At 39.9% G+C, this 27,746-nt stretch overlaps 1 protein-coding gene across 1 annotated transcript; it reads right to left on the bottom strand.

Moving 5' to 3' along the window:
- Positions 1–10,509: 10,509 nt before the first annotated feature.
- On the bottom strand, positions 10,510–23,430 carry LOC124795949. Its single transcript, XM_047260029.1, has 2 exons — positions 23,226–23,430; positions 10,510–10,733 (listed from the first exon to the last, which is right to left on the bottom strand). Exons 1-2 carry the CDS (start codon positions 23,428–23,430, stop codon positions 10,510–10,512), a joined length of 429 nt encoding a protein of 142 aa, XP_047115985.1.
- Positions 23,431–27,746: the final 4,316 nt, after the last annotated feature.

Raw genomic sequence — 27,746 nt, 5'->3', positions numbered from 1 at the left:
TGCAGCAAATCCGTATAAGGCCTCAGAAGCCACAATAGGGCCACTGTTGACTGCAATTAATGGAATGCAAGAAACAGCGGTTTCTACTTTTGAAATAAGACCACTTCCTGTTCTTCCACCATTAAAACCAACTCCAAGAGAAAGAAAGCAGTGGTTCTGACGTTACCTCCTTTTAAAACGGCTTTGGAGGACCACAGTACCAAGACTACAGCGATGACACAACCTCCAAGGAAATCTACCCCAAGAATTTCATTTGATGCATCTGATAGAGCTTCAACATCTTGGGCTATCAAAAAGAAGCTGTTCGTAAGAAAGAACCAGACAGCCACGTTTTGTGACAGGATCATAGTGCGAATGATCATCAAACGATGTTGAAAGGCTCATCATCTGAATAAGAAGAGGATGAGGAGCGCAAATATTGTGACCAGCTGTGGTCAACTGATACCTCTGAAGACACATACCTGGATTAAGTGCAACAGTTGCTTTCGCTGGTGTTATTAATTCTGTGCTGGTGTCGACGCCGATAGTTGGAAAGGTTTTAAGTGTGACCTGTGTATCGAAAATCACGAAGACTGAGCATTTTTCAGTGGAAAGCACCACATCTCTGATGTTTCCAGTTTCTTCCACGTTTCACTTCCATATGGTGTTGCCCTCCAGACACTCACTCCCAAAATCGTACTCACCATTTATACGGCCTTTTAAGTTCTAATGTCTCCCTTTCTTTGGCCACTTTATTTAGTCGTGGCTCATAGACAACTGAATTCTTTCGCTTTCTGCCGTGTGTTTCTAAAATTTGATTTTTAATACAAATATGCTTTGCTTTCTGCTAGTCTTGATCACTTAATCCTTCGCTTTTCGTCATTACCCATCTGAGCAGGGCGCCTTTATAAAAAAATTGGGATTTTCCGTGGTCAAGTGGTGCAAGCGTTAATTTCTGATTATTGTTAACTTCTATTACTTAAGATAACATCTAACTGCTTGTTGGGGCTCTTGATACCAGGGTATTTTATTAAAATCAGCCAAGTTTGAACTAATTAATTACTGATACAAATTGAGTTCCATAATCTCAATTAATGAAATACGCAACGGATAAAGCTCACTGAAGGATCAGCACGTAAGGGGCAGCGAATTATTCATGTCTACTAGCTAACCATTAACAACTCATCTCCCATTATTAGTGTCAATTAGATTTATTTAAATGTGTTCATTTATTCACATCCCTCAACAGTTACTGATTACTGAAAATTTATGCATTTACTGGGAAGAAGCGGTTATTATTCAATAGCAGCCGTAGATTATTTAGTTGCACTAAAATTTTATTACACCATAAGCAATGTCTTTATCAGGTTCATTTACGCTTTCTGATTCTCATAAATCTGCGTATTTACCAGTACTAATTCCCAGTTGGGATTACTTTTGGTCTCCTATGGATATGATAAAACTGCTTGACACAATAAGGTAGCAGGAAGGTTTTATTCCATGTTATTTCTTTTCAGCAAACAGCATCGCATTTACATGGCATGCCAAAATATATCCTAAACACTTATAACTACTACACTGTATCAGTCTACTATCGGGAGTGATAGCCAACCAAAGCCTAAGAGAGATAAGCATGGGGCTGCATAAGCTGTGAACTGACTGGTGTCTAACAAGACATTTATTACACTCAGTAGCTCCTGTGTCAGTTATCTTTCAGATAAAGAAAGGATGCGAGGGGTCATATCGTTACATTATTTTTATTGTTCTAATTTTTATTCTCATGGTTGGTAACGTAATTATGTGTAAAAAAAGGATAACCATACTTTAGTTGTAAAAGAAGCTACGACCAGTTATTACTGATTTTCTAGTTTTAAGCTTATTACAATCTGATTAAAGAGTATTTGACACTAGAGGCGTTTCGCTTCTTTTTTTATAGTGCATCTTCACTGGTTATTCCGTAAATTGGAAAATTATGTTATACATTTTTGACTGCTTTAGGTTAAAAACACCGTTTTGTTTATGAGGTTGGAGTGCAAATTACTTACGGTGTTTCCGTACATATTTTTCAAACGGAAAAACCAAAAGTAACTGATTTTTAATAGCTGCTACGGAAGAGGGCCTTGCAAACAAACATATTAAGGGAGCTATGATTCTGAATATGTTCGAAGATTTCATTTAATATAGCGAAATTTCCAGAAGTTGTAAAGTGGTAAATGCAAAGCCATTGACAATGAAAGAGCGCTGTTGTTTTATATTCTTCCTGTACCGTCAGCTTCTGTCGTCTGGAGCTCGAGCTGAGCAGATGTAAGCGTCGCAGCTGTAACTGTATTTGTACGACAAAGGTTATTTAAATCTAACTGTTGTGTCGGCTCCGCTGTTAATTCAAGTCATTTTCTTGTCATTTAATCTTTTATGCTGTTTTCTCCATATGTTAACAGGCAAAATTAGGCGAGGCTGGCGGCGTATTGTTCGGACACAAAAGATCAGACATAAATAATGTCCTTCAGTTAAGTGCCCAGTCCACCAAAATCTTTATTCCGATCACTTCTTGGCTGTATGCCACATTTTGCAATTAAAATTGCGCAAATTCCTCACACGACGATGATTTCAGAGCCAAATACAGTAGCTCCCAAATTTCAATTTATCACGTTCTTAAGCCTCTCAAGGATGTACAAAGGATTTATATTCACACTTGGTACGTCGTATGGCTCCACCATCAGTCACAAAGAAATCAACTAAAATAATAATTATAAATCAACAAAGCCACGCTCAATGAGCTTTTTTCCCCTTGACAATTGTTTAACGTTAAGAAAACACACACCTGATTACGAATCGTCAAGTACTACTTCCAAAAATTGGCTCGAAACATGTGGTCACAAATAAAGCACAAAGAAAACGACACTAAACACACAAAATATCATAGAAAAATTACTTTAAGCCAGTGTGCACCCTGTATAGCAAGTACTCAAGAAAGATAAACTTATAAAATAACATGTATTTCTGAAAATTAAACCTCGCTTACTCAATTGGCACGAACTTGTATTCGTCACCAACTCACAAAGGAATACCACAAATGATACCGTAAAACATCCTAAATGACATTATTTACAGCGGTCACTAAACATCGACAAACGCTCGCAAAACCTTGAATTACAGTTGCTAAAGGCTCACTTATAGGTTTGGCTCGCACATGTGCTCAGGACCAAGACACAAAGAAATAACGGTTAAAATTAAATCAAATTTACAAAATCCGTACACAGAAATTCATTATATCGTCCATTCTCCCAACTGAGCCGATTTCATCTAATAATTTTCACAGACAGGGGTTCTAAGCTGATGCCCAATACCAGGTTCTCGTTAGACCTCATTTATTATAATCATTTACATGTAATTTGACAAAATTACGAGAATTACCTCTACTTCTAACATTTCCCTATCTCTACAGACATTAAACAACACATTTCGAGCAGGATCCACGATAATGAAACCTATTTTATACCCAATTCTCTCACCGTACCAGTACATCTGTCAGAGAGAGGTCCTCACTCAATGTCCTCCTGCCGAACAGTGCCTAAATATGGTGCACCCAAGTCCAACGTCTCCTATGACCCGAACAATCTGACACCCTCTAAACTATCAGTACTATGTGAAGACATCTGCAAATCTCTTTGCGTAGCTTTGTCCACATATTTCTTTTAGCAAAGCCACCACCTGCTACCAATGTCTGGTTAGTCCTGTCCTTCCATTGCCCAAACGTTGACACTTTACTCACTCATACTCTCATGGAGGGGAAAAGAGGGGATGTGGGAAGTGTGACAAATAAAAATAAAACAGAGTTATAAGCACTCTCAGATCCAATTACCTTGGTATGTGAAAACTAAATCGAGTAGCTTCTCCTTGTGCTACACAGTGATCCTCTCACGATATTATACAGCAAGACTTAAATGGAGCATACTCACAATACCGCATTGAAACGTCCCCTTTTGAACAATTATGCATGACTGTCCTTAAACTGACACACAATATTTTTAGCGCAACGCAATCTGACTTTCAATAATCCCTACAAAAGAATGGCCCTGGCTAACATTAACCTATACCTTTCACAAATCACTTACCTCACAAAAATCTTCGTTACTCGAACTACTGCAATACAGCGAGCGCCACTACTGCCAGCTAAATAAAAGATTCTAACTACTGAAGGCACTAACTACTGATAGGCATAGTTAGCAAATGAAAGATTTTGATAGAGAACAAACAATGTATTTACCTTAATAGTCATAATATATATAGCAGTTCATGACATCCAGTCTTACAAATTTCAAAACTCCGCCATCTCTCTCCCCACATCCACCACTCCTGGCGGCTCACCTCCAACTGCGCAAAGCTACGCGCTGTTAACATCCAGCTGCCGCTGCCCAACACTACAATGGCAGACAACAATGCAAACTAGCCACAGACTGCACACAGCACAGCCAGTGATTTTCATACAGAGCGCTACGTGGCGTTGCCAATAAGAAAACCTAAACAGCCTACTTACATAGCCCCCATGCTCCCAACAAAAATTTTTACAAATTGTTTTGAGCAGTGGTCAATACAGATTTGAAAAAAATTTTTCATAATTATAAGTACAATAAATCAAATGCACACACTTATTGATACAATGTTGGTCAAAAGCTAAAATTTTCTCACGGTCCACAAAGACAGTAACATTGTAGTGTTTTTCTCAAAGTCTGAGCAGTAAAAGAAAATGCACATGGAAGTAGTGGATTTCCATGCAATCTTGAAGAAGTAGTGTTGTCATTCCAACGGAAAGACAGTGCTGACTCTTGACATGCAGACAGGTATTGGTCCACAACAGAGCAAACCCACAGCAGAGTCAGTCGAAGTTTTGAAGAATATTGCTAGGTAGGTCATCACAGAGCAGACCCACTGTAGTCCTGTATGGTAATGGTGGGCCACCAGAGGTGCAGACCCACTTCAATCCTTGCAGAGACGGCCAGCAGCCATCTGTTGCGACTGTGCAGGTGCACAATCACCATCGAAGAGTCTTGCGGAGAATATAGCAAGTCCATAAACCACCACTTGTGCATTCACAAAAAATTTTTTTGGAATTGTCCTTAGAACCAGCAATTCTGTTATCCAGTCCCTTGCTGAATTAGTAACACATGTGCAAACACTAACAGTCCCAACTTCTCACATATTGTGCATTACTATGACCAACAGAAATGTGTTCAGTGAAATGAATGCTTACAAGTTACTTAATCTGATGAACTGGTGTCCATTACAATTTTATAACATAAGAATACAATTACAAAGGTACAAAATACATCATTAAAGAACATAACAATACAGATAACATTTGTAGTAACACAGACTTTACAAAAGAATAGAAATAAACATATACATCAGTGTTACAGGAATTATGAAACACGTAAATAAATAAAATAATGAGAATAGTTTTCGAAACATTAATTTCACACATGAGCATTGAAACAAAACAGAATAAATAATGTCTAAACATCTTTACAAAGTGAATAACATATTATAAATGCAAATTATATTTGTGGATAACAGTATTCCTCATCAGAGTGAATGTAGCTGAGTATTAGAGAAATTCTACAACATAAATCTTATTAGCTAAACACAAAGACAGGAAAAAGAAAAATACACAAGCGTACATAAACACATACCAGAATAACACAGGTGGAAAGGACAGGGTTTGTTTTCAGTGTCCCCTTTTGAACAATTATGCATGACTGTCCTTAAACTGACACACAATATTTTTAGCGCAACGCAATCTGACTTTCAAAAATCCCTACAAAAGAATGGCCCTGACTAACATTAACCTATACCTTTCACAAATCACTTACCTCACAAAAATCTTCGTTACTCGAACTACTGCAATACAGCGAGCGCCACTATTGCCAGCTAAATAAAAGATTCTAACTACTGAAGGCACTAACTACTGATAGGCATAGTTAGCAAATGAAAGATTTTGATAGAGAACAAACAATGTATTTACCTTAATAGTCATAATATACATAGCAGTTCATGACATCCAGTCTTACAAATTTCAAAACTCCGCCATCTCTCTCCCCACATCCACCACTGCTGGCGGCTCACCTCCAACTGCGCAACGCTACGCGCTGTTAACATCCAGCTGCCGCTGTCCAACAGTACAATGGCAGACAACAATGCAAACTAGCCACAGACTGTACACAGCACAGCCAGTGATTTTCATACAGAGCGCTACGTGGCGTTGCCAATAAGAAAACCTAAACAGCCTACTTACAGCTTCAGTACTAACGATCATACGAATGAATGACTCTGGTCTTTAGATAGATCTCAAATCGGCTGGAGCTTTCGTCAGCCCAACGGCAATTTACTATGCAGTATGGAAAGAAGGGTTGATGCTCAAGTTCGAAGACGTAATTTTATGTCAGAGGCTAGCACGTTTACTTAACATTTTGTCTGATCCAAGGCTTTCAGTTGTTCCGAAAAGGAAAGCTAGTATTTGGAGACCTCTGAAAGATGGCTTGTCTGAAGATACTCCTGGCTCTCGTTCTGTTTAATTTACGCGTCCACGACATTCCCAGCTACTAGTTCCAAGAAGATCCAGAACACTGATGGCGTAGAATTAATACGTCGGAAAAAATATCAAGCATTGTGAATGTGTCGCAGACGTTTTAGGCACCACCGAAAAGCTTAAAGGACAATGGAATGAACATCCACCGTAGAACGCCCTCCTGATCCAATGGGGAAGTCTGTATGGTTTGGTCTTCCATATTAATAAGGGTTGATACCTGATCACTTCTAAACAGGAAATAGGACATGTTGTGGAGAACTGCTCGCTCCGCAGTTTGAAGGTGGTGCGAAAGGCTTACATGGAGTGAAACCGATTGCTGTAATGTGGTTGTGAAATTTAAACGTTAACCTCTAAATTAATTACGCCTATATGTTCGTTATCTCTGTACATGAATGTATTCTATTATGCCATATTATGATAATAATAAAGCTTCTTCTTCATGTTTATTAACCCTGCCACCTTCCTTAAGAAAGATGTACACATATCTACCTAAGGGGCATAATAACTCAGTATGGTATTTAAAGAGTATGTTGACTATAAATTGTTAAAATTATTTTAATGTTAGGTGTAGGTTTATTTGCTACAATATAAACAAATCTATATTACATACCAAAATACAATGAGCTGTTGCACAATAGAATTTTACTTAGCGTAAAAACTGTCAATGATCTAAAGAATTAGAACAGAGTTTTACTTAGAATTCCTCATTTTGGCCGTGGTATCTAACGTGAGCCTTGCAGACATGTCTGTTACAATTTGAACGCTTCATTGATGTCTTGTTGTCACACGTGATGGAGAGAATTTGCATCTAGCATGTATGCAGTATTGGTTGCCACCGCTAGAGCTTGGTGTTGATGGCCTTTTATGTTTGTATTTGTCTAACAATGACGGCTGACTGCTCACTCCGTGGTAGCATTTTTCTAGTTTCAATAAAAGGTGTGACTGCGAGTCTTCCCAATTCATCGAGAAGTATTCTTCTTTTGCGAAGAAGTCTTTTTTTCCATCCTGTATTTTTTTTTTCTCTACGGAGTACAAAGGCATAACAGGCAGAAGTATCAACAACATTGTCGAAAATTACCATTGATTTTCCTCCTGCATGTATAGGTGTCAATAAGCTGATGCAATGTGTCAACTGCTTCCTTACTTGCATTGCAATGCAATACCATTTTCGATTTCTTGTCTTCACTGTTACTTATTTCCTCACTGTTATACGCTGTTCTCATCAGGTCAATCTGTTTGTTCTTCCTTGGAACTTAAGATGGACCATGGTATCTTTGGTAAAAAGAAATTCTTTGCTTGATATACGAATGTCGTTCAATAAGTAATGCCCCACATTTTTTTTAAAAAAGCTATTAATATACATTGACAAGCGTCCTAGTTGGTGCTTCACATTTGATGTTTGTTCTGTGCGTCGGTGAAGTTTCGAACCCTTCTGGCACATGGCAGAGCCGCAGTAGAGCGTCAAAATGGCGTCTACATACGACTCACGTTACAAGCTGTGTGCTCTTATTGAAGTCTTGTGTGTAGAAGAAGAAACAATGGTGAACATCCATAAACCTTTGTGTGCAGTGTATGGCGATTCTGCAGTTGATAGGAGTACAGTTGGGCCTTGGGTAAAGAAAGTTACAGCCTCAGGCAATACAGAAACAGAGCTCCATGATCAGCCATGCTCGGGATGTCCTGTCACAGCCACTGCACCAGACATGCTGAATTGTGCGGATGTCATTATTCGTGCCGACCGGCGCATCACAACTCGACAGTTGGCTCTACAGTTGTTTGTCAGCATTGGAAATGCCTCTGCAATGATCGAGACTCACGGGTATTCAAAGAGGTGCTCACGATGGGTTCCACGAATACTCACAGCAGACCACAAGATTCAGATAAAGGCCGTTTCATCTGAATTGTTGGAGCGTTTTGAGACCGACAGAGAGACCTTTCTGGCACGGATCGTTACGGGGAATGAAGGCTGAGTACACCACTTTACGCCGGAAACAAAAAGGCAGTTCATGGAGTGGCATCATCCTTATTCACCAGAAAAGAACAAATTCAAGACAACCCCCTCTACCGGAAAAGTCATGGTGACAATCTTCTGGTATTGTGATGGCGTCATTCTCTTGGATATGAGGCCAAGATGGTCAACCATCAATTCAGCGTACTTGAAGACTTTGAATAAACTCAAAAACCGTTTCCGACGTGTTCGATCGGACAAGAATGCAGCATAAAACTGGCTCCAACGCGATAATGCACGCCCACACACAAGTTTGAGAACCCAGGATTACATCGCCAAATTGTGTTGTACATCGTTGCCTCACCCACCCAACAGGCCAGACCTGGCATCCTCTGACTCCCATCTCTTTGGGCCGCTTATAGATTCTCTATGGGGAACACACTTTGAAGATGACGAGAGTATCAGTCATCCAGTGAAAATATGGCTACGCCTACAGGGCAAGAGCTTTTACCAGCAGGTAATACATGCTCTTCCACAACGTTGGCGTACGATCTAGAACGTTATGGAGGCTACGTAGAAAAATAGGAAATGGAGAAGACTTGTTGATGTACAGGGTGATTCAAAAAGAATACCACAACTTTAGGAATTTAAAACTCTGCAACGACAAAAGGCAGAGCTAAGCACTATCTGTCGGCGAATTAAGGGAGCTATAAAGTTTCATTTAGTTGTACATTTGTTCGCTTGAGGCGCTGTTGACTAGGCGTCAGCGTCAGTTGATGCTAAGATGGCGACCGCTCAACAGAAAGCTTTTTGTGTTATTGAGTACGGCAGAAGTGAATCGACGACATTTGTTCAGCGTGCATTTCGAACGAAGTATGGTGTTAAAACTCCTGATAGGTGGTGTATTAAACGTTGGTATAAACAGTTTACAGAGAATGGGTGTTTGTGCAAAGGGAAAAGTTCTGGACGGCCGAGAACGAGTGATGAAAATGTAGCACGCATCCAGCAAGCATTTGTTCGCAGCCCAGGAAAATCGACTCGCAGAGCTAGCAGAGAGCTGCAAATTCCACAATCAACTGTATGGAGAGTCCTACGAAAAAGATTAGTTATGAAACCTTATCGTCTGAAATTGGTTCAAGCACTGTCTGCAGCTGATAAGATTAAAAGAATCGATTTCTGTGATTTTATCCTTGCTCAAATGGAAACAGATGAATATTTCGTTTCAAAGATTGTGTTTAGTGATGAAGCAACTTTCCACACTAACGGGAAAGTCAACCGTCACAATGTCTGTATATGGGGCACTGAGAATCCGCGGGAAACAACTCAGTATGAACGTGACTCGCCTAAGGTGAACGTTTTCTGTGCCATTTCAGTCAATAAAGTGCTACTGTAACTGGACTACAGTATCTGGAGATGTTAGAGAATTGGCTGTTCCCTCGAACAAGAAGCACAACAATTTCAGCAGGATGGAGCGCCACCACATTGGCACTTATCTGTCCGTAACTACCTGAACGTCAACTACCCGAGGCGATGGATCGGCCGCCAGGCAGCCCGTGACAGAGCACTTCATCACTGGCCTCCAAGAAGCCCTGATCTTACCCCCTGCGATTTTTTCTTATAGGGGTATGTTAAGGATATGGTGTTTCGGCCACCTCTCCCAGCCACCATTGATGATTTGAAACGAGAAATAACAGCAGCTATCCAAACTGTTACGCCTGATATGCTACAGAGAGTGTGGAACGAGTTGGAGAATCGGGTTGATATTGCTCGAGTGTCTGGAGGGGGCCATATTGAACATTTCTGAACTTGTTTTTGAGTGAAAAAAAACCTTTTTAAATACTCTTTGTAATGATGTATAACAGAAGGTTATATTATGTTTCTTTCATTAAATACACATTTTTAAAGTTGTGGTATTCTTTTTGAATCACCCTGTATATTGTCACCAAATTCTGACTCTTAACAATAAATATGTTCTGAGAAAAAAGTGGGGCATTATCTATTGAACGACCCTCGTATTATTGTGGAGTTCAGGCTTAATTTTTCTCACCGTCCCCAGCATTGTAAGATGTTTTTTGAAAAGACCTTGGTCTAATGCACGTGATGTGAAGACATTGTCACATGTGACAGTTTGTCCTTTTAGCTCATGTGTGAGATGCATAACAGCTCGCATAAGTTGCTTTTTCTCAGGTACTTGTCCAGGTAATTTTCCTGTATTTGAGTCTTCAAAACATAACAGATATCACTGTTACACAATGTCCCAATATTTTGTGGGTTTGATCAGTATTCATCGTTTGAATGGACAACGTCCTCGGAAAATCATCAACTGTTTATCCACGGTTACATTTATGTCAGGTTTATATAGTTTTGAAGGTATTTCCAATCACTTATCCCACATATCTCTTATAAATTTCAACTTGTCATTTACTCTTCGTGCTCTTCGATCAGACTTGTAACGGAAATTTAACATCTTAACATAACCTGAAAAGAAAATTTTATATCAACTACTCTGGCGATAACGTGTCTTGCATTCTTGTCGGACCAATAGTCAGTTTTATGTTGCTTGCACTAAATGCTCTTCCAGTTCGTGGAAAAGATTCTAAGCTGCATGTGACTTTTTTGTCTTAAGACTGAATCCGTTAAACAGCTTGCACGGTGTCATTTGAGGCATCAGTATCTCAAATGTCTTCTGAATCAGATGAAGCACGAATATTGTCATCAGTGATGCGCTTTTATTCTTTAGAATTATTTTCCTCGCTGTCAAATGAATGATTCCAATTGCTGATATGAAAGAACTCATTTTGTTATGCCAGCCACACAAAAATTTCTAAGATTGATACATGAACTGCGTCTGCACAGCAACAGTTGACAAAATATAACTATTAGCGATAATTCGCTATAATAATTCGAATGGAATCAGAGACTTTCACTGTTACGTAACGTTCACACATTTCAACAATAAGGAATCAGGTATTTACTTCGTCATAAAAACCGTTATTGATATATCTCATGCATTTAGAAACAAAACTTGACTATGTTTGTGCATCCTGTGAATTTTTAAGCCCACCGGGTCATACCGACCTGAGGAACTCAAGTGTAAGGAATGAAGTTTTAGCAAAGGGGAGAAAAGTATTTTTTTTTTTTTTTAGTTTGGGCTTTAAGATATTTAGAAAGTTCAGAAAAACAAAGCCATCAAGTGTGGAGCAATACCATTATAATGTTACGGAAGAACAAATCCCTTTTGGGTTATGTAACAATTGCGTTAACTCGTCCTCTGTCTGATATACTTCTTTAGAATAGAATGAGATTTTCACTCTGCAGCGGAGTGTACGCTGATATGAAACTTCCTGGCAGATTAAAACTGTGTGTCCGACCGAGACTCGAACTCGGGACCTTTGCCTTTCGCGGGCAAGTGCTCTACCATCTGAGCTACCGAAGCACGACTCACTCCCGGTCCCCACAGCTTTACTTCTGCCAGTATCTCGTCTCCTACCTTCCAAACTTTACAGAAGCTCTCCTGCTAACCTTGCAGAACTTTAGAATAATTAATTTTTCCATGTTTCCCAGTTCAGTAACTCTCATATTCCCTGAACAATAGATAATGCCTATTTGTGAGTCGATGATATTCTGCAGTCTGATTTCTGTCATTTCCGTGAAACACGCCCGACTTTCTTGTGTAGCGTACTGTGCCCATACATCTAGGTACACGCAGGAGACTACATCACTGTTGAATACCCAGACTTGTCACACAGGCAGTACGTTTGCGATGAGGTAGGTCGATGGTAGTCTGCCGTCACCCACTGATTCAGACACAGTTTACACACGTGACTGCAATTAAAACAACCCAACTACTTGCCGTGCGAATAAGGGAAAATCCCTCACTCCGGTATTCACCTCCAGAACAAAACAGTCAGCGCGACTGACTGTCATGCGGGGAAAACGGGTTCGATTGCTAGTATTGACAAAGATTTTTCTTTGTTGAGAGAACTGGTACGGGTTTGGGGAGGGGGCCGGAGGGGGAGGACACTCGACCTCGTGAGGCCAACTGAAGAGCTACTTGATCGATTAGCTGCAGTTACAAAGTCAAGAAACCCGACAACGATCGGGAGAGCGGTGTGCTGACCACATGCCCCTCTATACCGCATCTGATGACACCACTGAAAGAAGATGACATGGCTGTCGGTCGAGCCTTGTTGGCCTATCCTAGGCCAGACCGCAGAAATTTACTACCTTTACAGTCACACTGTTGGCGTATCTGCAAGAGTGCGCTCTAATATTTAGTGGACTGCTTCTTTGAGCCTTAAGAACACCACATTGTTGCGACGTCGCCGCGACACACATTGGATCGTGTCTCCTAAACTTGCTTTATACAGTTAGGTGGGTTCCCAATACAACAGATGTCTCGTAGCTCCTTGAGCTAATATGGAATGTCGTGCCCATCAGCGGATAGAATGACTCAGTCAACATCTCTGAAAAACTGTTAAAGTTTGCTAATAAACTTAGCTTCAAATGGTTCAAATGGCTCTGAGCACTATGTGACTTAACATCTGAGGTCATCAGTCCCCTAGAACTTAGAACTACTTAAACCTGACTAACTTAAGGATATCACACACATCCATGCCCCAGGCAGGATTCTAACCTACGACCGTAGCAGTCGCGCGGTTCCGGACTGAAGCTCCTACAACCGCTCGGTCACCGCGGCCGGCAAACTTAGCTTCAAGTGCGCACTTTAAACAGTCCTTTACGAAGAGGATAAGGGAAGAGATCCACTGCTGTTGGATTACACTATTAATAACATATCACTGGAACAATAACTATCGCAAAATACGAAGGTTAGCGATTGGGATCGACCTAAAGTGGAATAATCAAATTAAACAAATGACAGGAAAAGTAGATTCCAGTCTGAGATTCAGTGCGAGAACGTTAAATAAATGTATAATTCATCCACTAAAGAAATGACTTAAAAACGTATGTTCAGACGATTCTTCAGTACTGCTCATCAGTCTGGGACCTCGGCATGTAGAATTAGAAGAGGAAGATCCAAAAAAGAGCAGTGCATTTCGTCACAGAATCGTTCACTCGGCGCGAGAACGTTACAGATATACTCAAACTACAGTGGGTAGACGTTACAAGAGAAGTGTTATGCGTAACGAAGAGGCATACTGTTGAAATTCCGAGAGCGTGAGTTCCACGAAGAATCGGGCAACATATTACTTCCACACACATTTCTACGAAATGATCACGACGAGAAAATAAGGGAAATTAAATGTTACAAGGAATTTTATCTATTATTCTTCCCGCGCCCCGCTAGTGAATGGAACAGGCAAGAGGGAAAATGACAGTGATGCCAGAAGTACTATCTGCCACGACCTGTAAGGTGGCTTGTGGTGTACAGATATCGACGAAGATTTGCGTCTGGAGAGGGAGAGTTTTCTACTGTAGTTTATGCGATCTGTTATTTCTGACATAACGGGTAGACAAATTTAAATCTGTATTTATTTTACGCTAATAAGAGAGAGGAAATCGACCTCGCGCTTCTCAATAGGACAGGCAGACAAAGATTCACTGTGAAGCTTACCTGTTTAGAGCTATACGTTTAAAAGCTTCGTTTGAAGTTCTCTGGCGCTAAGTCGAGCGCCTTTCGTCTTTGGCCGATAAGACGCTCTGGAGACTCTGTTTAATGAGCAGAGAAGTCGTACGCCTAATTTCCGTTCCAGGGCACTCTGCCGGAGTGGGGGCAGTTTCCGTAAGTCTCCAGACGACTCTCTGCTCGGATCGTCAAAAACTTGGCTCTTTGCACTGAAACTCGCCAACTGTCTCGCCTTTTCGCTCCGTCTGTATTTTATCACCCTAGAGTCTGATATATTTAAATTCACACTCTAAAGTCTCATAATAGTCTACCTTCCACTGTTTTCGACGTGTTAACTGGCTACTCGCTGGAAACAGGTGTACTGACAGAGATAGTCGTTAGAGAAGTCTTACTCTCAAATCACATAAGGTAAACTTAGAAATGAAGGTAGCAACCACATTACAGTCACTCGTAAAAGCTGCAGTACATGTTTTCGTGTTTAATAAACTATAATCAAAGAAAGGACAGTTTTTTTTTATAGCAGAATAACCGCTTAAGTCTGCAGCTCATACACGGCTGTTATTCTGAAGATATTACCACAGGTACTACTGTATATCAGTCCATGCTTAACTGCATGAAACTTCAGCCAGTGCAGTAGGCACGGATCCACTTTGAGGGACTGAGACCATCACTCATGATTAACCGAATGAAAGAAATCTATGTCGTACTGTGTAACACCCCTTTTCTCTCTGATTGGACGACGACCTTCTTAGCGTGAATTTGGTGAGACACTGAAAACTTTTAGGAGGTATTCTACTGCGTTATCAGTCAATGAACGCCAATAACCCAAGGAGATAAGCCAGACCAGGGGGAGAGGATTGCATATTCCCCTCACACCCACAGCAAACGGTACCCTGTAGTTCGATGGAAGCACAGGTACATTCGCCTAGAAGAAGTGTAGCCGAAGTGATCCACAAAGCTACTGTCCAATATACCTGGTGCCTACCTGTTGTACAATCATGGAACATATTATGAGCACTGACGTAACTAAATGTCTCTAACAGAATGACCCCCTACATGTCAAGAAACATCGATCGTGCGAAACAACTCTCTCTTTCCTCAGACGATATTCTGAAATCCACGACAAAAAGGCAATAATTTGGGTTTAGTATTTCTTGACTGCCTAAAACAGTCTGACTCAATACCACACCGACTCATTTATGAAAACAAGGTCACTGACGGTATCAAACAAAATCTGTGACTTGTTAGGAAAGATACAACATATTATCTTTGGCTGAGAGTCATCTTCAGATAGTGCTCTGCGCTATTATTTGAATTCCTCTGTAAATTCTGTTTCTTACGTAAATATCGATATGCATAGGTCAAACAGAGCAAAATTATGTAACAGAGTAATCTTCGACTATTGCCACAACATTTTTGTGTTGTTCTACTGCCTCCGTCTGAGATTGCTAGCAATGTTACAAGCATTCTAAGTTGAGCAGTGTTAAGTAGCCCACGTTTTTTGAAGAATGGCTAGGACATTTTCTTCATAAGTTTGATGTGAGACTGATGGAACTGGAGCATGAATACTTTTGATACAATTATGGAGAGAGAAGCTAAGGAGATTATTTGTGAGATTTTCTGTGACGTTGAGAGGTTGAAGTAAGCACGCAAGCACGTAGCATCGTCTTGTGTTATCGAGATTGTAGTAACGAAGCTCCGATGATAAGATTATCATATGGATTACTCTGATTGGAAGGCGAGATTCCCCTTGGTTAAAGTTATTTTTTAAAGTCGAGTTACGTATATGCCATTGTGAAAATTCAGTTGATTTTTAAGCCATTATTTTTCAATGTAAAGTGTCAAGAGAATTTTGTCAAATCATTTCACAGCAGTTAAATTCCCATCCCTCATTCAGTTTATTACGTACGTACACACATTGTACTTTGTGGTATGGAATTTTCAGTTGTAGTTTTTAACGTTGCGTTGCCGTTGTATGCTGTGATCTGCTTTCGAGAAATATGGGAAAATGTTTGTCAAGATACGAGGTAAGTGCAAATACAGTTTACGGTAAGTAATTGATGTTTAAGTTCACTTGCAGATTTATTTTATAATTCAGGCTACATTCGGAGTAACACTTTTTTAAAAAAAAATTGAAACAGCTAGCTTCAATTTGTAGACGCAGTGCTGAGTATATCGTATTAAGCATTTGTCTAATTCAGTATAATCAGAGTTTTGCATAGAACACGAGTTTAAGAGAGAAGAGGGGAGAGAGGAATCAGTTTGTTTGGTAATCATTTTTGACAAGTTTTAATACACGGTTTTCGGAAGATTCACTCAGATAGAAGCAGACAAGCGGTTAAGTCACACTTGTCGACCTTTCTGCGTAGGATAGTTCAGTGGACGTTTCGAAAATGCGTTTTCAGGTGCGCTGAATTTCCCGAAGACAAAAATATCGTTGTGCCTACCCTTATTAATGTTGTACTTCGTTTTCAGCCATCTTAATACCTTTAAAATTTTTATGTGTAAATTATTAAATTTCTGTGAAAAGAACTGTGACGATTATTGAAAACATTGCTACACAGACTGAAATGATTATAATACAGATTCTTTGAATACTTCATTTATTGCTGAGGATTTGTAAGTATTGTAGTATAAAAATATTCTTTTTTACTTTAGTCACCGTGTAGTAACTTGTTTTTAACGTGATAAAATTTCATCATGTTTGGCAAAACGAATGACAAAACGAAATTTCGTAATAGCACGAGACAACAGAGAACGTTTCAAAATAATGATTCGGCTCAGGATGAAACGCACCACTTCGTACAATTAGCGCCAGACAGTAATTTACACGACACCGCAGGAAATATCGCAGATTTGCAATTACCAGCCAACTTAGTGACAACTTATGACACAGCATAAACTGTGTGAAAATTCTAAAGAAGAGTCGGTGGGCAATAACTCACCACAGAGTTACGAAATTTTACAACAGGTGGTAACAGACACATCGGAATCAGGTTTTGCGTCAATATCTTTTGAACGAGCATAACCCGTGCCATCATCAGTAAACAGTAATGTAGAACCACACTGCGTGAATCCGACAAATTTTTTAGAATCAATTCATCAGATGCTTAAAGAAACACACGATGAAATGAGTAACAAAATCAACAAATCACAGGAACAGAACAGAAAATTACAAGAATAAATAAAAGTGAAAATGCATATTCTCTCAATTGAGATTAGGGAAGAAATTAAAAAAGGCCTTCAAGCAGTCATTAGCAGTTTTGCAACTAGGTTACGTGACCTTGAAACAGAACATGAAAACATGGAAACAAACCAGCGTTATGACAATGAATGGTTAACTAAAAGTCAACACTGTAGTTCCAAGTGCGATAGTTACACAGATAAAAGATAAAAGATAGGCAACAGTAAAAGAAATTAGCGAACAAATATAAACTTTGACATTAAGTTTAGATGAACAAAAAGAAAATTTAAGGGCAATTAAAGAAAAAGTTGATGACCTGACAACGAAAAAGGCAAATTTGTCAACTGTTGCGGGAAGAGATTCAAATGACACACCACCAGTACAGCTTTCAGACACTGCAGAATACTGGTCATGCAAAAACTTTAAAAACGACCATGTGAAAATCAGTCAGAAAAAAGAAAAGGGTAATAAGAATAATGTACATGAACATGCGACAATACTGCACTGCTCACTGCTTCTTATGCAAACTAGCTAACTTGAAAATGTAAACCTAACATTGTAGTGCAGAGGTGAACAAATGTCACTTAAAAGTCTATGACCAATGGTGACTGAAACAGCTCTGGATCCCAGAACTACTGTCCAAATCATCTATTTATTAAAGTTTTAATTAGGAGCACACCATCACGGGCCACAGTGGAAGGCTGTACTTTTCTGAAGTCTGGCTGCATAAACTTCTAGGGAGAAACCTTTCACTAGTCGCATTTGCCGTAATTATTCAATATAAAATTGCAGTTGCTAATCAAAAATTCAGCCAGGGATAAAGTTATGAACTCATAGGTGTTTGATTTCGACGAAATTTTGAATTTTGAGATTCATTTTCTTTATGACCCACAACAACAAGTTTAATGAACTTTCAAGGATGAATGTTTATTCTATGTGAGAACTTAATTAACCAAGCATTAACTTAGCTGGGTCCCCACTCACTCCAAAAGCCTCGAAAAATTCGAAGTACAACTTGTTTCTGATTCAAATTAAAATTCTTACTTGTATCAGTCGTATATCTGCAGCTGCTGGCACGAATTATTCCGATACTAAATCAACTGCTAAGTTCAAGATCACTTCATAATTAAATCAAATTACTGCAAAAAGGACGCTTAGCAAAACTTTTTCGTCAGTGGACGGCTCCGAACTCTCTAGATCTGTGGTAAAATTTTAGAGTTCAGAATCGCCCTCTGACGAAAGAGATACTCTAAGTGCAAGCTCGGAAATTTTACGAAATGATCACTGACGACAAGCACCAAAATTTTCTAAGTCCATAACTAGACAGGTAGAAAAATTTCGAAACTTCCGCGAAGCGATCAACTCACACAGAGACTGCTCAAACCAGCGTGCCCGAACCTCGATAGGTCACATGAATCTAATCAAATATCTTGGCACATACAAGCATTATATATGAAATTCACTTCCAAATTTTTTCAGATTTTCAGAGCTGAAATTAGATTTTTGGTACACACACTTGTTTCCACACTAATTATGCTTCCAACATAAGAACTTTACTTTTGATGACATTGTTGATAAATACGAGTATAAACAATTAATCATAAACCTACTTCTAATTTCCTAACGATTTATTTACATGACACACACACACACACACACACACACACACACACACATATATATATATATATATATATATATATATATATATATATATATTTATATTTATATATATTTGTCAAATTGACCATGGTACCGACTGCAGGAAGGCAGTCTTCATCGGAATAAAAATTACATGCATTACATGTAATCACACTATGGGTAAACTGCTCTCGTCAAATAGAAAATGTCAGGGGAGCACTTTTGCTCAGAGTATTTTTACCCATGGTGTGATTACATGTAATCCATATAATTTTTATTTCGATGAAGATTGCCTTACTGCAGTCGGTACCATGACAAATTTGACAAAAAAAGTATTGTGCAACCGATGTGGATATCATACGGTTGCTGGATCTCAGCCAATAAAAATGTTCAAAATTTAAGATTCATAACGACTGTTAATCTTTAACGCTACTACTAGTTTTACGATATTAGTTTTGTGGGAAATTTTCCGATTTTTCAGCACAGAATATACATTCCGGCGTATACTTCAGTGATGTTTATCACAATTTTAGTATAATTCTTTGATTGATAGGTCTCATAGAGACCTATCCATTGATACTTCGTTAATGAAAATCGGTTTAGTTGTCACCGAGTTATATAATTTTTTAAAATTCATACAGTTTAAAAGCTGTTCATCGTACACTAACGTAAGAACGATCATCGTACGCAGGGCACACTTATACCGTAGCACTCGCTACAATTTTTCCTCTATTTCTGTGGTACTAGCCCGCCGGTATCTTACTGGTTTCACATTCTATTAGAACGTACCTGATTTCCAGTGTTTAACAAGTTCTTGTAGGGTGTTATGGGGGTACTTTCAACCATTTTTCTCCCCGCGGCATTCCAGCACTGGGAAAGCCGGCCAAGTACTTTAAGAGTGAGTTATGTAGTCTGCTAAGCATCAGAATTTCTCATACACGGTGATTGCTCCAATAGCAGAGCTCAAAGGACGCCGACATCTAGCGGACGAACTACAAAGCTATTGCCGCTGCGGGCGGCCACGCTTGGCCACCACTTGACTTGCTCCCACCCTTACTTCTGCCAAAGCCAGTCTGGGGGCTGTACCGTCACAATAACCCCAATTACTACTCCACTCACAAAGTGAAGAGTGTCGCAGTTGGCACCAAGTATAGTAACATGTCCTCATCATAAATGCACAACTCATTAAGTATAGACAACTTAAAGTAAACTGGAAACTAATTCTGCAGCGCTAACTACCCTAAGCCTATCCTAACCACACATTTAAATATCAGTATTACTGTGCTTAAAAAACAAGTACAGATCTGTAAACAAAACCTAATAATTAAATAAGTCCTGAAAACCAATGACTGTAAACCAGCGTTTGTCTGTATGTATGTGAAGTATAGTTTTTTTCTGGTAAACACAATAAACAAGAAACAACTGAAATTAAAATTCCCGTTGACACAGTTCCACTTACGAAAAAAATTAAAGTTCACTACCATGCAGTTTCTTTTCGTCCAGTTCGTTTTAACTGTAAAGAAATTTAGTTTTTTGCGCTACACATCTGCCTGTATATTACCTAGCACAGACACTAAGTCACTACAAGTTTCATTGCCTTTTCCTGTGCCACCCAGGGTCGTTACACTGATGCAGCTGTGGTCACAGGTTCCATTACAGGCTCACTTGCCAACCAGCTCACGTGACACTGGCAAGAAACAGAAGTCACCCATTGGACTTCCTGTGACAGGCGATTGTCTGAGAGCCAGGGACCGGTCGGATCAAAATTCACCTCCCCTGCCATTCAGACTTGTCACAATCAACACCAAATTTCAGGGCGAGAAGTGACACAAATAAACAGAACCTACTGCTTGCAATGAAATCATGCTAAGTACATAATTTCATTTGTGTCACAACAACTTCTTTCATTCAAAAACAGAAAGGCCCAAGTCACTGCGACTGTACTGGTCAGAGATAAGTCTCTGGTAATCTATCACGACACTGGAAAAGCAGCCGGACTTGAAGCACTTAGGATAATTTCCGTTAAGTAGTGTTTAAGCTTAGGGGCTGATGACCTTAGAAGTTAAGTCCCATAAGATTTCACACACATTTGAACTTTTTTTTTGAAGCACTTGAATAATGGAAACTAAAACCAACAGCTGTGTTATAATCCAACTCCTTTATTCAAAACATGCTACCAGTTTCGTCGACAAAAATCATCCTCTTCAGGCCCCAAGAGTAATCTGCCATCAAAGTACGAACCGCAGCTTTATAGTTCAACGGAGTCTCTTAGCGATTTATTAAGCATGTACCCCAGCGTCTGTAACCAACCAAGTCGAGTGTAGCGTTGCCATAATCAAGTGGTTTACGTAGCAATTACAAGCCCAGCAATGATGCAGTTGATTTTGGCCCCACTGCACTCGACTTAGCTGTTTCTACATGCTGGTGCACACGCTTAATTAAGTTGTGCTGCTTCCATTTGAAGACTCCTTTGGATTTTGCCATTCTGGATCGTAAGACTAGGCTTGGAGCCTGAAGATCTCCCTTTTTGGCGTCGAAACTGGTAGCATGCTTTGAATAAAGGACACTGGATTATAATACAACTGTTTGTTTCTATTACCATTATTCAAATACATTGCTGTTAATTAACGTCTTAATTTAAGCTCATTACCACAGAATTTTAAAAAAGTATACCGATTCACAACAACATATTAATCAACGCTGTACATACAGCCAACAAACCCCCTTTGTTTAGAGAAACGCAAACCAAAAAGTTAACCTACATAAAAATACAACCCCTATAATATCATAACAGCGACTTGAAGGTATTATTAAGTTACTCTGCTCTTCATTAGTTGCTCAAAATTTGGCCACCACCTGGACCCCCACACACCAAGAATTATTTGGTGTGCGTGTGTGTGTGCGTGTGTGTGTGTGCAAAAGAAAACTTCTACACGCGTGTGAAAATTGTAAACACAATCGCATCTTCCTTTACAATTAATACTCTTCTTTTGAAGTTCAAATCAGCTAATCATTAATTGCGAAGCTTTAGTATAGCTATTGCCCCTTATAAAACACGATTCTTTCCCACTGTTTCGTACTCATTCACAGAATATAAAACTAAGTCCTCATATTTACCCAGAGTCATCGACCGCCCCCCCCTAAACTCTTATACCTAACAGCAAAATGGTACATCCTCACCTCAAAATTATCGCTCCAAAAATCTTACGTCTCTCACAGGGTGTAAACAACACGTTGCCCTCAAAATGTAGCTATAACACATGTTACCAAAACAGGTACTCTCTTTACACAGACTGTTTGTGCAGACACAGTTCAGTCACCTGAGTCCCAGTAGCTTACTCGACAAGAGGTACTCTAACCGATGTTTGGGTAATGGCAGCGTGATACAACAAACGGTCCATGGTACTATTAAAAAAAATGGTTCAAATCGCTCTGAGCACTATGGGATTTAACTTCTGAGGTCATTAGTCCCCTAGAACTTAGAACTACTCAAACCTAACTAACCTAAGGACATCACACACATGCATGCCCGAGGCAGGATAGTGCGGTTCCAGACTGTAGCGCCTAGAGCCGCTCGGCCACCATAGCCGGCGGTACAATTCAAACAGCTTTTCAATTTCCCCAACTATGTCACTTGACCTCACCTTGGTTTTCAGGAGAAATAGGTCATTCACCTTGTACTTAGCAGTTTTGCCTGCGTTTTCTGAGTGCAGCTACCTTAACCATTTGCTCTGCCGCTTACTACAGCCGTTCCTGGTGCGTCGTAATAAAGACCTCCGGGCAGCTATTCCACGGTTTCAAATATCAGGTTTGCTGCTTTTTTATTTAGTGGGTTGGAATCCTGTCGCTCTGCTTCGAACGCCATTCATCACATTCTCGAATAAGGTAATGCTGTCAGCCCATGATGTATGCTTGTGACTGCAATATGTTCGGCATAATCGTCCGAGCTCCCGCATATAGCGTTCGGCCGGATTACTTGCCCTGTGGTAAACTGAAGTTTTTATGCGCTTTCTGCCTGCTTACTGCATAAAACCCTCCAATAGTTTGAAAATAAATTGTGAGCCGTTATCTGAAAGCAGTGTCTTCGACCTCCCGAGTTTATTGAAGTAATCCACCGCCAGTTTTCGCTTCCTAGTTTTACTAGTAGCTCTTTCCATTTCGTGCAGTTTTACATGCATGGAAAATACGTCCACTGCACGTAAAACGTATTCCTGCCCGCCCCTACTAGCTGGTAACGGACTGAATACATCAACTGCCAATAATTTTCCCACACCATGAGGCAGCATGTTTTACATCTCACCTTGACTGGCAACAATACTGTGCTTAGCTTCTTGGCGCTTGTCACATTCATCCAGCTGTTTCTTAAGTCTACGATCCATATTACTGAATAAGACGTAGTCTTTTAACACCTCTAAGAATTTCTGTGCTTCATAATGGCCATGACTCCAATGTATGTAATTTATGAGTGACTGCATATGCTCCTCAGGCCAACACAGCTGCCACATCTCTTGGTCTGCATTTTTTCTACGAAACAGTACCCCCTAATAAATTTTATAAAATTTCTCAAGTTTCTCATGCCAGTTGGACATGAAGCACTAGAGCAGCTTGACTAGGTCGGAGAAATACTACAGACCTGGTGATGTGTTAACAATTACCCATGCAGATTTTGGGAAAGAACTACATTACAAAGAACTACATTAGAAACTCCACTGTAGAGCTTGTTTCCATTTTCTCCAACGTTTGTCGTCAGTGTTCCACTAAGACGTATTGTAACTGGATGAAATCCTCTTAAGGTTTCAGAACTATCCGATCGATATGTCTGATACTCACTTCTGACACACCGACGGAGGTGTCGCAGTGGTTAGCATACTGAACTTGCATTCGGGAAGACAACGGTTCAAACACGATCCTGATGTAGGTGTTCTACTGTTTTCCTAAATCGCTTCAGGCAAATGCCGGAATGGTTCCTTTGAAAGAGCACAGCCGACTTCCCTCACCATCCTTCCCTAGTCCGATGGGACCAATGACCTCGCAGTTTGGCCCCCTCCCCAAATCAATCAACCAACCAACTTCTGACACAACATGTGTTTGGCACTGGTCAAGCCGGCCAGGGTGGCCGAGCGGTTCTAGGCGCTACAGTCTGGAACCGCGCGACCGCTACGGTCGCAGGTTCGAATCCTGCCTCGGGCATGGATGTGTGTGATGTCCCTAGGTTAGAGCCATTTGAGCCATTTTTTTGGCACTGGTCAATGACACTGATTTGCATACAAACTGCTCCATGGATTTTCTGTTTACACTCATACTTTTTGGAAAAAAATAGATTTTTTGTGAAATTATTGATTCAAAAACCTCTAATTTTCGTTTAGGAATCTAAATTAGTTCAGTATTTACTTCTGCCAGGTCTTTACTACAATGACGTAGTTCAATATGGCACAAATAGTGAAAATACGATTCCAGATAGCGTAAGATGTATGTGCCACTTTCGGTTGTCTGATCATATCAGTTCTGTCTACACTCAGGCTGGATACAATTGTGTAGCCTCCATGACTTTCACACGGTCTGTTCACTTCATCGGTTTCTTAATCGCTATTTTCCTCATTACCTCACGCTCAAACATCAAATATGTGTCATCATACCACAACTGCAATACCAAATCGGATGCTTCCAGCACGTACTATGTACCTTTGCACAACAATAAAACATTCCCAACTACTTTTTACGTTTTACGTAACCTGTATCTTATTCAAAACCACTCTGTATTCAAGAACTGATTATCTTTATCTCTTATCATCGGTGTAGCTTCCCTCTTGGCGTATCCCAGGTGTTTCTTTTCTGTCCAACGTATCTCTGTCCGACTGTAGACTATCTATGCGTTTGTCATCCTTTCTATTTGTTTTTTCTTCTTTCCATCTCGTTTGCTAATCTCACCCTATTATTTCTAGTTCTGTCTTATACCAGTCAACTATATCTCCACATTGATTCCTTCCGTACCGTTCTCACACTTTTTATATGTGTTCCAATCTTTTGATGGACCCCACAGTATTACAATTGTGTCTCTAGGTGCTATCGTATGGCTGTTTGTTGTTGTGGTCTTCAGTCCTGAGACTGGTTTGATGCAGCTCTCCATGCTACTCTATCCTGTGCAAGCTTTTTCATCTCCCAGTACCTACTGCAACCTACATCCTTCTGAATCTGCTTAGTGTATTCATCTCTTGGTCTCCCTCTACGATTTTTACCCTCCACGCTGCCCTCCAATACTAAATTGGTGATCCCTTGATGCCTCAGAACATGTCCTACCAACCGATCCCTTCTTCTGGTCAAGTTGTGCCACAAACTTCTCTTCTTCCCAATCCTATTCAATACTTCCTCATTAGTTATGTGATCTACCCATCTAATCTTCAGCATTCTTCTGTAGCACCACATTTCGAAAGCTTCTATTCTCTTCTTGTCCAAACTATTTATCGTCCATGTTTCACTTCCATACATGGCTACACTCCATACGAATACTTTCAGAAATGACTTCCTGACACTTAAATCAATACTGGATGTTAACAAATTTCTCTTCTTCAGAAACGCTTTCCTTGCCATTGCCAGCCTACATTTTATATCCTCTCTACTTCGACCATCATCAGTTATTTTGCTCCCCAAATAGCAAAACTCCTTTACTACTTTAAGTGCCTCATTTCCTAATCTAATTCCCTCAGCATCACCCAACTTAATTAGACTACATTCCATTATCCTTGTTTTGCTTTTGTTGATGTTCATCTTATATCCTCCTTTCAAGACACTGTCCATTCCATTCAACTGCTCTTCCAAGTCCTTTGGTGTCTCTGACAGAATTACAATGTCATCGGCGAACCTCAAAGTTTTTATTTCTTCTCCATGAATTTTAATACCTACTCCGAATTTTTCTTTTGTTTCCTTTACTGCTTGCTCAATATACAGATTGAACAACATCGGGGAGAGGCTACAACCCTGTCTTACTCCCTTCCCAACCACTGCTTCCCTTTCATGTCCCTCGACTCTTATAACTGCCATCTGTTTTCTGTACAAATTGTAAATAGCCTTTCGCTCCCTGTATTTTACCCCTGCCACCTTTAGAATTTGAAAGAGAGTATTCCAGTCAACATTGTCAAAAGCTTTCTCTAAGTCTACAAATGCTAGAAACGTAGGTTTGCCTTTCCTTAATCTTTCTGCTAAGATAAGTCGTAAGGTCAGTATTGCCTCACGTGTTCCAGTGTTTCTACGGAATCCAAACTGATCTTCCCCGAGGTTGGCTTCTACTAGTTTTTCCATTCGTCTGTAAAGAATTCGTGTTAGTATTTTGCAGCTGTGACTTATTAAGCTGATAGTTCGGTAATTTTCACATCTGTCAAGTCCTGATTTCTTTGGGATTGGAATTATTATATTCTTCTTGAAGTCTGAGGGTATTTCGCCTGTTTCATACATCTTGCTCACCAGATGGTAGAGTTTTGTCAGGACTGGCTCTCCCACGGCCGTCAGTAGTTCCAATGGAATATTGTCTACTCCGGGGGCTTTGTTTCGACTCAGGTCTTTCAGTGCTCTGTCAAACTCTTCACGCAGTATCGTATCTCCCATTTCATCTTCATCTACATCCTCTTCCATTTCCATAATATTGTCCTCAAGTACATCGCCCTTGTATAGAGCCTCTATATACTCCTTCCACCTTTCTGCTTTCCCTTCTTTGCTTAGAACTGGGTTTCCATCTGAGCTCTTGATATTCATACAAGTCGTTCTCTTATCTCCAAAGGTCTCTTTAATTTTCCTGTAGGCGGTATCTATCTTACCCCTAGTGAGATAGGCCTCTACATCCTTACATTTGTCCTCTAGCCATCCCTGCTTAGCCATTTTGCACTTCCTGTCGATCTCATTTTTGAGACGTTTGTATTCCTTTTTGCCTGTTTCACTTACTGCATTTTTATATTTTCTCCTTTCATCAATTAAATTCAATATTTCTTCTGTTACCCAAGGATTTCTACTAGCCCTCGTCTTTTTACCTACTTGATCCTCTGCTGCCTTCACTACTTCATCCCTCAAAGCTACCCATTCTTCTTCTACTGTATTTATTTCCCCCATTCCTGTCAGTTGCTCCATTATGCTCTCCCTGAATCTCTGTACAACCTCTGGTTCTTTTAGTTTATCCAGGTGCCATCTCCTTAAATTCCCACCTTTTTGCAGTTTCTTCAGTTTTAATCTACAGGTCATAACCAATAGATTGTGGTCAGAGTCCACATCCGCCCCTGGAAATGTCTTACAATTTAAAACCTGGTTCCTAAATTTCTGTCTTACCATTATATAATCTATCTGATACCTTTTAGTATCTCCAGGGTTCTTCCATGTATACAACCTTCTTTCATGATTCTTAAACCAAGTGTTAGTTATGATTATGTTGTGCTCTGTGCAAAATTCTACCAGGCGGCTTCCTCTTTCATTTCTGTCCCCCAATCCATATTCACCTACTATGTTTCCTTCTCTCCCTTTTCCTACACTCGAATTCCAGTCACCCATGACTATTAAATTTTCGTCTCCCTTCACAATCTGAATAATTTCTTTTATTTCATCATACATTTCTTCAATTTCTTCGTCATCTGCAGAGCTAGTTGGCATATAAACTTGTACTACTGTAGTAGGTGTGGGCTTCGTATCTATCTTGGCCACAAAAATGCGTTCACTATGCTGTTTGTAGTAGCTTACCCGCATTCCTATTTTCCTATTCATTATTAAACCTACTCCTGCATTACCCCTATTTGATTTTGTGTTTATAACCCTGTAGTCACCTGACCAGAAGTCTTCTTCCTCC

The sequence above is a fragment of the Schistocerca piceifrons genome, chromosome 4 (assembly GCF_021461385.2).
Source record: "Schistocerca piceifrons isolate TAMUIC-IGC-003096 chromosome 4, iqSchPice1.1, whole genome shotgun sequence".
Taxonomy (NCBI): Eukaryota; Metazoa; Arthropoda; class Insecta; order Orthoptera; family Acrididae; genus Schistocerca; species Schistocerca piceifrons.
This window is presented reverse-complemented; position numbering and strand designations above follow the sequence as displayed.

Excerpts from the sequence above, each read along its gene's own strand:
- LOC124795949 (XM_047260029.1), bottom strand. The coding sequence starts at position 23,430 with ATGTGGCAGCTGTGTTGGCCTGAGGAGCATATGCAGTCACTCATAAAT. Across the intron at positions 10,734-23,225 it reads CAGTATTGTTGCCAGTCAAG|ACTCAAATACAGGAAAATTA; the intron begins GTGAGATGTAAA and ends TATGTTTTGAAG.